Below are 13367 nucleotides of genomic sequence, written 5' to 3'. Positions count from 1 at the left end.
CTATGCACCATGATTAATTTAAGAAGCCTATGGATGGCTCTCATGAAAAAGACATCCAAACCAAAGCATACGAAAATAGACTAAGGAAGCATGCATTTGTATGATCAAGCTAAGCTCATAAAGAGACATATAGGAATAAATGATAGGTGAACATCACCTTTGCACGTACCTAGGTGTTCTCACCGGCAGCATATGCGATGGAAGTTTGGAGTTGCTGTAGCGGTGGCGTGATCGCAAATGAGCATCAACGACTCCTCCATGTTCATGCAGGATGAAGCGGAGGAAGGCACATGCCCACGCCGACTCAGGCGGACAACAAGGCCAGATCATACCCGCATGAAGTGTATAGGGGACGATGGGCCTTGATGTCATGATTTGTGGGCTTAATGCTCCAAGATTGGGGACGAAATGTATACCAGCAAGTGCCAATCGGAATGGAGCAGCGAAGGCCTAGAAGCGGAAGAGGAGCAATTCCTCTTGCTTGAATGCGCGCAAGAGCTGCTAGAGGGAGGCTATGCAAAGATTGAACTGGATGAGAATTATGTTAAGGCTTTGCAAGCATAGGTGAGAGCAAGGATGTGGAGCTAGGCAGCGGGATGATGTCTATTAGCGTGTAATGCTATGGTCTAGAGGCACACACATAATGCGGCCCCTAGTCCATGCGGAGTCTGCTAGCTCACTCTCACTTTCTTTTCAATTTCTCTCTCTCTCTCTCCCATTTTTTCACTCTTCTTCTTTTTTTTCTTTTCTCTTTTTCTCTTTTTTTTAGCAAGGCAGAACTAGCACCATCCTTGGTATGCAAGGATTTGTTGTAAGGTGCTTACCGATCCCCTGCACACTTAGACTTTTCTTTTTTTTTATGACTCCAAGAGCCAAGTGTGCGAGGCCGGTGTCTCCTATAGAGTGTGTCCCATCACCAAGGGTACAGTTGGTGCAGTTGTCATATTCTCGGGCATCGCATGCTCCTCGTCTTTTAATCAACCTGGAAATGGTTAGTGACCAAACAAACCCGAGGGTGCATACTATCCAGACAACATGTTCTTGCTTTTATTAGTGTAGTAGAAAGAAATTTTTTTAAATCCGGGCTATCTCCCGGCAGTGCTTGTTTACAGTCTCAAGCTTGACCAAGGGGGTTTTCCTGTTGCAACCAGGAAAGGTGATGTAAACCCCAACTACATCACCTATTGTCGTTCCATCATTTCTAGCTGCAAGGTTAGTGCCATAGTACAACAAGTTGTGATATGCAAAAGCATTTACATCCTTTCATCAGAAGCATTATGAACTAATTTTTTAGAAGGATGTACTTGTTGCACTATCCTAGCACAAGGGGATGATGAATCTGGAGATTCATGAGAGTTACGTTCGAATAAAGGAGGAACTCTCATGTTCAACAAAAAAAGGATCTCGTCTTTTATGGGTCTCCAGATTCAATCACTAAGGTTGTTCATGGCCCTTGAGTTCTCTAAAGAACATCAAGAAAGGAGTTTGAGGGCCAGAGGAATGAGATTTAGGCTTTGACGAGGGAGGTGATGGTTGTTTGGAGGAGAAAGGGCAACAATAGTGGGTTCAAGGACATCACCTCCTCGAGGTATCACCATTGGTAATTTTAGCTAAGATTGTGGTGACACCTGATCTCAATCCCTTCTGAGATTGCTCAAGAAGGTTAGTTGGTGCTAAGGGCTTGTCACCTTAATAAGGTGAAGGCAAAAGGGTTAGAAAGAAAATTAGCACCGACAACGAGATCGCACGAAACATCCACCATAGCTCCTTGGATGTGGCATTGAGTGGTTTAAGAATGGGTGCGAATCTGAATTTCTTCAGAAGAAAAACTCCACATCTTTTGACCACTCTTTGCACAAAATGATTTTTAAACCCCTCAAGGTTTCCTTTTAGGAGGTTTTTTTTTGAAAGGGTCAGGAGGGATTTTTGGATCTGGTGGTTTGTTTTGGCAAGGATAATTCGAGGTATTTTCTAAATTTTCGAAAAACTTTACCTCAAATTTAGAAGGGAACTCCGAATAGAGCTACGAGAACGTTCATGTCCCCGTAATGAAAGAGGATGTGTAACTCTGTGGGCCATATGAACAACTCTGAGTTCGGGTCATGGGGGAAATGAGTTTCAACTCATCCCTTCCTTAGGAGAGAAATTTCGCATGGCAAAGCAATCCATCCTAAGCTTCCAATAGAAGTTCAATTGAAATGAAGTGTGATTGTAACTTCTATTGGGCATCAATCAAAATCAAGGAGTAAGAAGTGAATTTTGAATCACTTGATTGATTGGCATCGACCGATAATCGAGGATAACAATGTGAGTTTAGTTCACTCGATTCGATCGGCTTGGCCCCTGTGATCCCTTGACCAAAAGAATGAGTCCTACGGACTATGAAACAGTGGTCATTGTCGAGGCATATTCCTTGGTGAAAAACACCTCGAATGTTACCTTGACACGGGAATGTGATGGGATTTTTTGTTGTTGTTTTTTTGTAGTTCAGGAGAGGTACTGTCGACAGAATTTCAGATATATTCGAGATGAAAGGTCAAATTTTGATGACGATAGTCCTTGGTTGCTCAAAACGTTCTCCTCCTCTCGTAGACGATGATAGGGATGCTCACAGCTAATCCTTGAGAAGGAGTTTTCCTAAACTAGCTCTATGAGGGATGAATCTCGCAGCCAGATGAGGAATTGGGTTCCAGAAAGAATGGCTCTAAAGACTCACCCAAAGGGTCGAAAGGTGTGTAAAGGTAGAGATAAAGAAAAAAAGGATATGAGGGTAAATTTGGTAGCGGGTGTGAAGGAAGAGATAAAGAAAAAAAATTGTTTTGAAAATATATGAGGGCAAACTAGATTCAAAGGCAATACGGTAACCGTTCCCCGGCAACAGCGCCAGAAATACTTGTTGGTATTTCTTAACATTCACAGAATAATCCACAAGCATACGGAGATACCGTTGTAGCACTTCACCCGTGAGTATTCAGGGTATCGTATTTCCACGGGTAGCCTTCTAACTGGTTCGTCCAAGGACAAACAAGAGGTAGGTAGGCAAAGATAGAGAGGATTCCTATGGCTTAGAGTTCTAGTAAGATAGGTTCTACCTCTAGTTGTTTACTTCGGGCACCGGCTTACTCCTGGTCTGCCAAGAGTATCCGGCTATTAGCTCTACACCCAACCCTCACATGGGGGACTACAAGGGACGGACAGGGCTGTCACCACCTGCCGTCTACCCCGACAGACCGTGGAGAAGGTATGCAAACAACAGTAACCTCTAGCCTAGACACCATGTCTACGCTACCGATTACTACTCTAGCCCCGACTCCGTCCACGACTCGAGCCATCAGACTAGAGCACCCGTCACGAGGACAGACGATGATCCCACAAGCAAATAAAGAATAAAACTAACTTTACTAAAAGACTAACTACCATAGAAGATCACGAATACTTACTTAAGAAAGGAAGCATCCGTCGAGGTACAAGGCCGGAGAAGAGCGCCGACAGGCCGGCGCCCCTCCGAACTACCCCTCACTCTCTCCCTATTTTCTAAGTACTAGGCCTAAGCCTTGGAGTGGAGCTCTTCCTCCTCTCTTGTTGTGTGTTGAATGGGGGTCTCTCCTCCTTCTTATATAGCCCTCCAAGGGTGGATCCTTGAGTCAACTTCCGAGGTGGAACCATCCGGGGCTAGCATAAGTAGTGCGGTGGGAGTCTGCAGGCCAAAGATGGGCCTATTTGGGCCCAGTAGGGGGTCGGGCGACCCAGTGGGTCGGCCAGCCCCAAATGGCGCCCCCTCAGGCCCTCCTTCCTCTGGACAACTGATAGGTGGGCCTTGGTGCTGCTCCTTTGTGTTCCCTTGAAGTTTTGTATGGTTTGGTATGTCATTTGGACATTGGATCCTTGTATCTGCCTCTGATTTGTCAGAAGTGTCTTTTTTTACTTGGACTTCGGGGTTGAATTCATTTATGGTGTGGCCCTCCAATTCTTGTTCTCTCATACAATGCTTTGAAGTGTACTTTTATCTTTATTTGAGCACGGTTTTCCTCCATATGCAGACATGGTCTCCTGAAAACAGTGATTCACCAAAACTTGTGGAAATGATTAGCATTAAACTCCTATCTCTAGTTTGGTGTTTGTTTTGTCAATGTTCTTGGCAAGAGTTGACGGTAAGATATGGCACTTAAGGACCGTCAACACACGTCTGTCAGGCAGGGCAACAATCTTAGAGCGCACGGCCCGGGTCATCCGGTACGGCTCTGACCCGGGGCGCTAGGTCGGGGAGCCTCCACGTGTCCTGGGAGGTCGGGCTCCCGGCCGTGTCTGCTTACGAAGGAAGGCGTCCGCCCACGCAGGTTCGTGGGCCGCGCCGCGTCCAACCCAGGAGACTCGTTGGACCGTCCTTATGTGAGTCAGACCCGTCAGGGGTCCCGGGTTCACACCCCGTCAGCATGTAAAATAAAAATTGGCACAAAAATAGAATCTATTATACATATGATAACTTATATACATATATCATAGTAACTTCTTTAATAATATCGAAACTTAAATTTATACGTAAGTTGCTATTAGTGTAAAATATCTTTAAAATATATGCAAGTAGGATATTGTTTTGTTCGTTTGATCACGTAGAACACAACTATGTAATGCTATTCAAAACAGAGCTCGTTCAAAAAAACGATAAAACATGATTGTTTGCTAGGTACCTGCATTTTTATGGAGAGACATGATGGAACCATGGAGGTAGGAGGCATGAAGATATGGACCACATGTGTAGCAGACCGTAACAGGACTGCCGATGAACTTATCTTTCAGCCGCCCCGCCGCCGCTGCTTTACTAGTAGGAGTAATTACCAAGGCCCAGGAGGAGTTGGGCTTGCATGGTTAGCGCAAATGGCCCATGCGCGCGCACCGGAGCGGACCATTAACTTGGCCTTTGTACTCCAGTTTGCCACATTTTCGTGTCTTCGTTTTCCTTAAATAAATAAATAAATAAATGACAGATTTATGGCAGTGTCTCTGACTCTCTCGGGGGGGAAATTAAAACAAAAATTGCACAAGTTGAATGACTTGGCGCAATAGCTTGAGCAATAAATATTGCAGCAGGATTGGAGCAGGACTTGCATGCTCCAAGTTAGCTATATTTTTCTTTTTTTTCTTGATAATAAGTAACATCGTTGTATTGCTGAGGGACGGAGATCTCTGTATCACTGGCGCTGGCATCAAATTAGCAGTCAGCTAAGTGTGGTAGTTTTGGATCGCTGACACTCTTCCTCCTACTTAATAATAGCAGACATCAGTATTTGTTGACCTGCCTGTCGTCATCTTCGTCGTCTTCCTCGCGAATTCGCTTGGTTTGCTGCCTTCCCTCCCTCCCCTTGTCGTGGCAAGGGAAGGAGACGGGCTTCTCAAAAGAAAAAGGGAAGGAGACGGGTACGGTCGCACTCCACTTCTTCCGTACCTCCCTCTCCAATCCACTCCCCCCAATTCCTTTTCCAATCTCTCCGGCGAGACCAAGGAATGAATGAATCGACCAGGGGCGAGAGAGCGGCAAGGCACCGGCGACGGCGGGACCTAGACGGAGGCAGCCAGCAAAGCCAAATCCACCTCGATGGAGTGGAGCCAAGCCCGATGGCCAATGGCGGAGCTGCGCATGCCCCACTCCTCTCGATCGTCGCCATCCACCTCCCGCCTCCTTATATTCCCCTCCGCCGGCGCCCGCCTAGCTACCTCCATTCCATCGACTGATTCCCCTCGATGGAGGCCCTCGGCATGGACGCCATCAGCAACGAAACCGTCGACCTGGTGCGTGCGTTTCAGACCTGCCTCGCCTCGCCTTGCCCCCATCAGATTGAATGATTGATTACTAGCTAACAGCGCCATTGCATTGCAGGAGCACATCCCCGTGGAGGAGGTCTTCGAGCAGCTCAAATGCACTCGCGACGGCCTCACCGCCGACGCCGCCCAGGAGAGGATCAACATCTTCGGCTACAACAAGCTGGAAGAGAAGCAGGTGATCCGTTTCGTTTCATCATTCATTCATTCATCCACTTCTATCTATTAGCAGCTAGCTAGTGACAAACAAAACAAGACGTCAAGCGCTAACACCTTGATAATGACAAATATAATGTAATGTTGCAGGAGAGCAAAGTGCTCAAGTTCCTGGGCTTCATGTGGAACCCCCTTTCCTGGGTCATGGAGGCGGCAGCCATAATGGCCATCGCCCTTGCTCATGGAGGAAAAAATCTTAGGGGAAAGGTAATCATTAATCATTGCCACATAATTCACTCTCCCCCCCCCCCCCCCCAGTCTACATCCTAATCTATCTTCATGCAGAAAATGAGCATAGACTACCATGACTTTGTCGGAATCATGCTACTGCTCATTATCAATTCCACTATTAGCTTCATAGAGGAAAACAACGCTGGCAATGCTGCTGCTGCGCTTATGGCCCGCCTCGCCCCAAAAGCTAAGGTAAAACATACCTACTGCTCTCTTCTTTCTTTCTTTCTTTCTTTCTTCCAAATACCTCCATTCCATCCCGTTTCGTCCTTTCTAGGTTCTACGTGATGGAACCTGGAGCGAACTGGACGCGTCTTTGCTGGTTCCCGGTGACATAATCAGCATTAAACTTGGAGACATCATTCCAGCAGATGCACGTCTTCTTGAGGGAGATCCACTAAAAATTGATCAGGTTTTTCTCATGCTCAATCTCTTCCTCTCTGCATGCTGCATTTCCCTACAGCATTTCTGCTGAAAACAAATTACTCATATATTGAGCATCATTCTGGTATAAAAACACGAATCAATGAAACCATAAAGGGTTACTTTGCAGTCTGCACTTACGGGAGAGTCGCTACCTGTAACCAAGTACCCAGGTGATGGAATCTACTCTGGTTCATCCTGTAAACAAGGTGAAATAGAAGCAGTTGTTATTGCCACTGGAATCCATACTTTCTTTGGAAAAGCAGCCCATCTAGTTGAGTCAACTAATCATGTTGGCCACTTTCAGAAGGTCAGTCTTCAGCAACCAATGTCTTTATGCTTAGCCTATCTTATCGTTTATTGACCATGGTGAAAATTTATAATTTCACCTAATCTGTTCGGTTTCAGTTCTATTTTTGCATCTTATTCCATTAATTATTTTCCTGTATCATTGGGTTACTTCACTACAACCAATTGTGTAATATATTTTGATTGCCGAATACGTGATCTTGGCTGCATTTCATGGATGCCTTTTAGGTTCTGACATCAATAGGAAACTTCTGTATTTGCTCAATTGCTGCTGGAATGGCTATCGAGTTAATCGTGATGTATGCTATTCATGAAAGAAAGTACCGTCAGATTGTTGATAACCTTCTTGTGCTTCTTATTGGAGGAATTCCCATTGCCATGCCTACGGTTCTTTCTGTCACTATGGCTATTGGATCACACAAACTAGCGCAGCAGGTTTGATCAGAGTTCTCTGGTAGAAAATTAGCTGGGCAACTGGGTTCTTTAAAGTGACTTTTGCTGCCCTTTGATTGTTTGCAGGGTGCTATTACCAAGAGGATGACTGCCATAGAAGAAATGGCTGGAATGGATGTCCTTTGTAGTGACAAGACAGGAACATTGACACTCAACAAACTGAGTGTTGACAAGAATCTAATTGAGGTTATATCATCTGAATCTTGTACTACTAAAAATAATTCTAGTATTCTCTTAATTTAATGGTGTTGAAGTATAAGTGAATTGCCTACCTCTTCCCATCAGTTTAAGCTTTTGGGTTGAATTGGTTGGTGCATGCAACTCAATAAATGGTGGCACGCCAATGAGAAAAAAAAACAAAGTGTCGGTACCCTGTAACAGGGATACCCACTCTTACTGCAGCAAGGCAGTACCCGCGTAGTTATCCGTAGCTGCGCGGGAAAGACGGAGTAGCCAGGCCCCACAGGCCAGGCTTTTCCCTCACCAGGCCAACGGCCCCGGACCGTTCCCCGCCTGAGGATGGGTCCGGTGACGCCACGTGTCTTCATGGAAGGGAAGCTCCGAGCTGACCGCCGAGGCCGCGGACCCCCAGGGGGGTCCGGGACCTCCTGCGCCCGTCCGGACTCCCCTCACCGTGTAGGGGTCCGGAGCCGCCACGTGTCTCGGAGACGTGGGATCGTGCGCGAGTCTTCCGCAGGAAGACTCGCCCACCTACCGCATTTAATGCGATGGACAAGGCGTGCTCTGCCGCCGCGGTACACAAGACAGCCTTTTGTCAGGCCCCGCTGCGCGCCGCGTATTACCAAGGAGCACAGTGCAGCCGCCTGAGCCGCGCCCGCGCAGAGCCCGTCTGCCGCGTTAAATGGATACAACGGCACGGCACTTTTCCATCATGCCACCTACGCCGCTCCCTACACAGCCGTTCAGCTACGTGGCAGGCGATGCTACTAGCTACGTCAGGCTCCGTCTCGACAAGACAGCGCCAAGACATGATGGACGGAGGGCTCCGGGAGCAGGCGAGGGAATCCAAGAGAGAGATCTCCTTTGCCTGCAACGCCATAATGTATGAACAGTACGTTAGTTTATACTGCCTCGTTGGACCCACCTGTCGGGGATCCAACGGCTGTGTACGCGCCCCCTTGAGATATAAAAGGGAGGCGCTCGCTGTGCACAGGACATCTCCACAATCCAGACAGACTCAAGCTCTCGCACCTTCTCACTCTCGTGGGAAGGCAATACAACACACAGTGGACGTAGGGTATTACGCTCCGGCGGCCCGAACCACTCTAAATCCTGCTGTGTTCATCGTGTTCTTGAGTGAGATCGATCTAAGACTAGCTAACCCCCGAGTACACACTCTCTGGGCTAGGGCGGGTGCCTTCCGCCACCCGGCTGTGGTTTGCAGCACCACGACACAAAGATTTGCAACTAGCCAACTTCGCTAATGATTTTTTTCTGTTCTTTGCTTTATGTATTAAATTTCAAACAGAAAGCATATTGAAGCTCATTATGATTTCGTTATGCATTATCTCTTTTCTTTTACTCCCATTTTCGAAGAAAGTCAAAGAAATGAAACATCTTCACACAGTTTCAACTCTGAAATGGTTCCTCTAAAAACAGTTGACCAACATAGGAGGAAGTAGGAGTAATTGTTATCAAGAAGAAATAGCCTCCCGAATTCGAGTCGAAGAGGACTCAAACCTGGGATCCACACCTGCCACCAACTGAAACGGTTCCTCTTAAGCTGTGTGGGCAAATCAATCCGGTCTTATTTGCTGCCGTACCATGACTATGAGCATATTGGCAGTTCTGCACTTTTCCCATACCAATAGTAATGACACTTATTGCTAAAATATTGAAAATTTCTGTAGGTTTTTGCTAGAGGTATGGAAAAGGATGACATTGTCTTAATGGCTGCAAGGGCTTCTAGAATAGAGAATCAAGATGCTATTGATTTTGCTATTGTTTCGATGTTGCCAGATCCAAAAGAGGTAGAAAACCCATCTCTCATACATTTTTATAATTTATGCCTGTTCAGATGATCGTTGGATGTTTTCATCACTCAAGTAGAGAAGAAGCTAAACACTCAAAGTGCTGGCATATATACGATTCACAAAATGGTTGCATATAATTTCAAGTGTATAGTCTACTTCTTGTCTGATTTACTTGTTGTTTAAGACATCACATTAGTACAATTAAGTTTTAGAAGTTTGGCTGCACACATTCTAGGACAATATCTAATTTAGATAAGAGGCATCCGTTCATCATATGAGCTGTATGTTCAATTTCTTGCCTTGATAGGATCTAGCAACTTCTGATAACGCATAGCTGGAGGTAGTATCAATTTTGAACAAGCATTTCTGAGTTCGACAGCTCATAGCACTTGCATTCATAAGTTTCCATGTGTAACAGAAAAAAAAGCCATCTAACGAGCAATGTTGTTGGCATCTCTTGTTTCTTCTTAATTTCATTTACCTATTTTATTCTCTTCTGCCTACTTCTAGGCACGTGCCGGCATTCAAGAAGTTCATTTCCTCCCATTCAATCCAACTGACAAGAGGACAGCACTCACATACTTAGATGCTGGGGGTAAAATGAACAGGATTAGCAAAGGTGCTCCTGAACAGGTATATATATATACCAAAAAAAAAACTGAAGAAAGTGTAGAAACCGTAGTGTGTAGACAGTTTGTAAGTGCACGGTATATGGTAATTTATACTTTGCTACTTGAATTTATGGTTAGATGACTTGTGCATGAAACTTACTACTGCGACAGGAAAAAGGCAAATGGAGGAATGTAGACTCTTGCATCATATTTTGCTTGATTAAGATATATATGTGGTTGCCTTTGGTATTAACTGAATTGATGAATCTCCAGTCCTAGTCTGTGTGTATCTAATTTCCCCCTATCAATCTAGTTTTCTGCATGTTTTCATATGGGACCGGATGTAATCTTGTTCCTTTTTGGTTCATCTCATTGTGCTTTCCTGGTATTTGCTTGTTTGAAATGAATAAAAAAAAGAATACTATATGTGACTGGGTGCACTCACATCACTGTTACTGTAATGTACTTATATCCCATCATATATGTCTTGCAGATTCTGCATCTAGCATCGAACAAGTCTGAAATTGAAAGGAAGGTCCATCATGCTATTGGAAATTATGCCGAGAGAGGGCTGCGATCGCTTGCTGTTGCCTATCAGGTGGCAAAACTGCTAGTATGCTACAGCATGCTTGTCCATGTACAGAACAAAACCTAATTAAATTCTTTCGTCATACAGGAAGTACCTGAAGGGACCAAGGAAAGTCCTGGAGGACCTTGGCAATTTGTTGGTCTTCTCCCGCTCTTTGATCCTCCCCGTCATGATAGTGCTGAAACCATACGCAGAGCTCTTGACCTTGGAGTCAGTGTGAAAATGATTACAGGTGCCTCCTTTTATGCACCATTTAGTATATGCTGAACAGCAAGGAATTACTTAATTTATGGAGTTAGGATATGTGTGCTTGTCTAGGTGATGATGGCTGGTTTTTTTTTCACTTAAGACTTGCTGCCCTCAGTAGCTGGGAGCAGTCAATTAGAATGCTTTACTGTATGTGGACGTTGCACAAATTTACCTTAAATTCTAAAAAAAACATATTAGGATATCATCTAGAGATTGTGATGTTTTCCCTGCATTTTTCCACCTAAACATTTTCAGGTGATCAGTTGGCTATAGCAAAGGAGACGGGCCGGAGGCTAGGAATGGGAACAAACATGTATCCTTCTTCGTCATTGCTGGGTGACAAAAAAGGTGACATAGCAGTCCTACCAGTGGACGAGTTGATTGAGCAAGCTGATGGGTTTGCTGGAGTTTTTCCAGGTGAGCATTAACTATCTATTGCATCATGGTGTTCCTTGATCTAATTAGTACGTGTTTCCTTTGACAGAGCACAAATACGAGATTGTGCAGAGGCTGCAAGCCAGAAAGCACATATGTGGGATGACTGGAGATGGAGTCAATGATGCGCCTGCTCTGAAGATAGCAGATATTGGAATTGCTGTGGCCGATGCTACTGATGCTGCTCGAGGTGCCTCTGACATAGTTCTGACAGAACCTGGATTGAGTGTGATCATCAGTGCAGTGCTAACTAGTCGGGCAATTTTCCAAAGAATGAAAAATTATACTGTAAGTCCACCATAGAGATTTGGATAGAATTTTGGATATCATTATTTGCTGCTGCCTGATCTTTATTTATTTTTGGTGCAGATATATGCGGTGTCTATAACCATACGTATTGTGGTAAGTTCATTTGGCCTACCATAGACAGAGTAGATGTTGTTCGTGGCAAAGTGGTATCATTTATGCATGTTCTTGCCCGTGCAGCTTGGGTTTCTGCTCTTGGCATGCTTTTGGAGGTTTGACTTCCCTCCGATGCTGGTTCTTGTGATAGCGATTCTTAACGATGGTAATAAGACGGCTGCTGGTTCCTTGATTGATTTGATTCCTACTAGTACGTACATGCATAATTAAGAGAGATTGTTGTTCAGGAACCATTATGACTATCTCCAAAGACAAGGTGAAGCCATCTCCCCACCCGGACAGCTGGAAGCTAGTGGAGATATTTGCAACGGGAGTGATCATCGGGGCTTACCTGGCTGTGACGACGGTGCTCTTCTTCTGGGCAGCCTATAAGACGGAGTTCTTCGTGGTAGGTTACTAGTAATTGCAGATACTATCTCATAATAATAACAGGGACAGACAGGACGGACAGACGAGAGGTATTGATGGGAGTATAATAATATCGGAATGGAATTGTGCCACTAATTGCAGAGGGTTTTCGACGTTCGGAGCCTGAACATTGACAAGCTGAGGAGGGAGATGGGAGACAAGGAGGACACGGATGCGATCGCCGACAACATGGAGAGGCTGGCCTCCGCCGTGTACCTCCAAGTGAGCACCATCAGCCAGGCGCTGATATTCGTGACCCGGTCGAGGGGCTGGTCCTTCCTGGAGAGGCCGGGCCTGCTTCTGATGGGCGCCTTCGTCGTGGCGCAGCTGCTGGCCTCGGTGCTGGCCGCCATGGTGAACTGGGAGCTCGCCGGCATCAAGGGCATCGGGTGGGGCTGGACTGGCGCCATCTGGGTGTACAACATCGCGGTGTACCTGCTGCTGGACCCCATCAAGTTCGGCGTGCGCTATGGGCTCAGCGGCCGGGCCTGGGGCCTGGTGATCGACCACAAGGTGGCCTTCACGAGCCGCAAGGACTTTGGCAAGGAGGCCCGCGAGGCGGCCTGGGCCCACGAGCAGCGGACCCTGCACGGGCTCGAGCCTGGGCCCGGGCCCCGGCTCCCTGCATCATCATCATCATCCGTGGAGCAGCTGGGCCTGATGGCGGAGGATGCCCGGCGGCGCGCCGAGATCGCCCGGCTCCGGGAGCTGCACACCCTCAAGGGCAAGGTGGAGTCGGTGGTGAAGCTCAAAGGCCTCGACCTAAACGACATCAACAACCAGCACTACACCGTGTGATTAGTTACTGGGCGCACCTATTATTATTAGTGATAACCTGCGCGTTGCTGCGGGATTTTTTAAATTTTAACGTGAAATTTGAAAATAGAAAAATTAAGATGATTGAATGACAACATTCACAAAAAAATCGATAGAAAACATAAATAGATAGCCCTAGTGGATGTTGATGTGGCATTTGATATAATGGATTTCTATATGATGCGGATAATTTGCATGTTAAGAGAAATAGAGTTAATGATTTTAGTAGGTGTCATCTATATAGACTATATAGTTGATATGAATTTTACTTGCATATTATTTTTTATCAAGATCCGGTAGAAATCGATAAACTAACGTTAATAGAATATTTGATAACATTATAAAAGAATAGGTGCTCAAAGAAATAGAGTGTGTATATGAGTCTTTACGTTA

At 45.7% G+C, this 13367-nt stretch overlaps 1 protein-coding gene across 1 annotated transcript; it reads left to right on the top strand.

Moving 5' to 3' along the window:
- Positions 1-5292: 5292 nt before the first annotated feature.
- Positions 5293-13020, top strand: LOC120692047 (plasma membrane ATPase 1-like). Its single transcript, XM_039975251.1, has 18 exons — positions 5293-5787; positions 5876-5995; positions 6124-6240; positions 6319-6456; positions 6542-6676; positions 6818-6997; positions 7225-7431; positions 7516-7635; positions 9321-9440; positions 9954-10076; positions 10548-10652; positions 10731-10875; positions 11148-11309; positions 11377-11615; positions 11697-11729; positions 11814-11895; positions 11978-12138; positions 12261-13020. Exons 1-18 carry the CDS (start codon positions 5740-5742, stop codon positions 12954-12956), a joined length of 2931 nt encoding a protein of 976 aa, XP_039831185.1. The 5' UTR covers positions 5293-5739; the 3' UTR covers positions 12957-13020.
- The last annotated feature ends 347 nt before the right edge of the window (positions 13021-13367 follow it).

Source organism: Panicum virgatum, chromosome 9N (assembly GCF_016808335.1).
Source record: "Panicum virgatum strain AP13 chromosome 9N, P.virgatum_v5, whole genome shotgun sequence".
Lineage (NCBI taxonomy): Eukaryota > Viridiplantae > Streptophyta > Magnoliopsida > Poales > Poaceae > Panicum > Panicum virgatum.
This window is presented reverse-complemented; position numbering and strand designations above follow the sequence as displayed.

What these genes read in the sequence shown, in the direction of transcription:
- LOC120692047 (XM_039975251.1), top strand. Translation starts at nt 5,740, where the DNA reads ATGGAGGCCCTCGGCATGGACGCCATCAGCAACGAAACCGTCGACCTG. An exon ending in GCAACGAAACCGTCGACCTG is followed by an intron (nt 5,788 to 5,875) that starts GTGCGTGCGTTT and finishes ATTGCATTGCAG; the next exon opens with GAGCACATCCCCGTGGAGGA. An exon ending in CAGTGTGAAAATGATTACAG is followed by an intron (nt 10,876 to 11,147) that starts GTGCCTCCTTTT and finishes AAACATTTTCAG; the next exon opens with GTGATCAGTTGGCTATAGCA.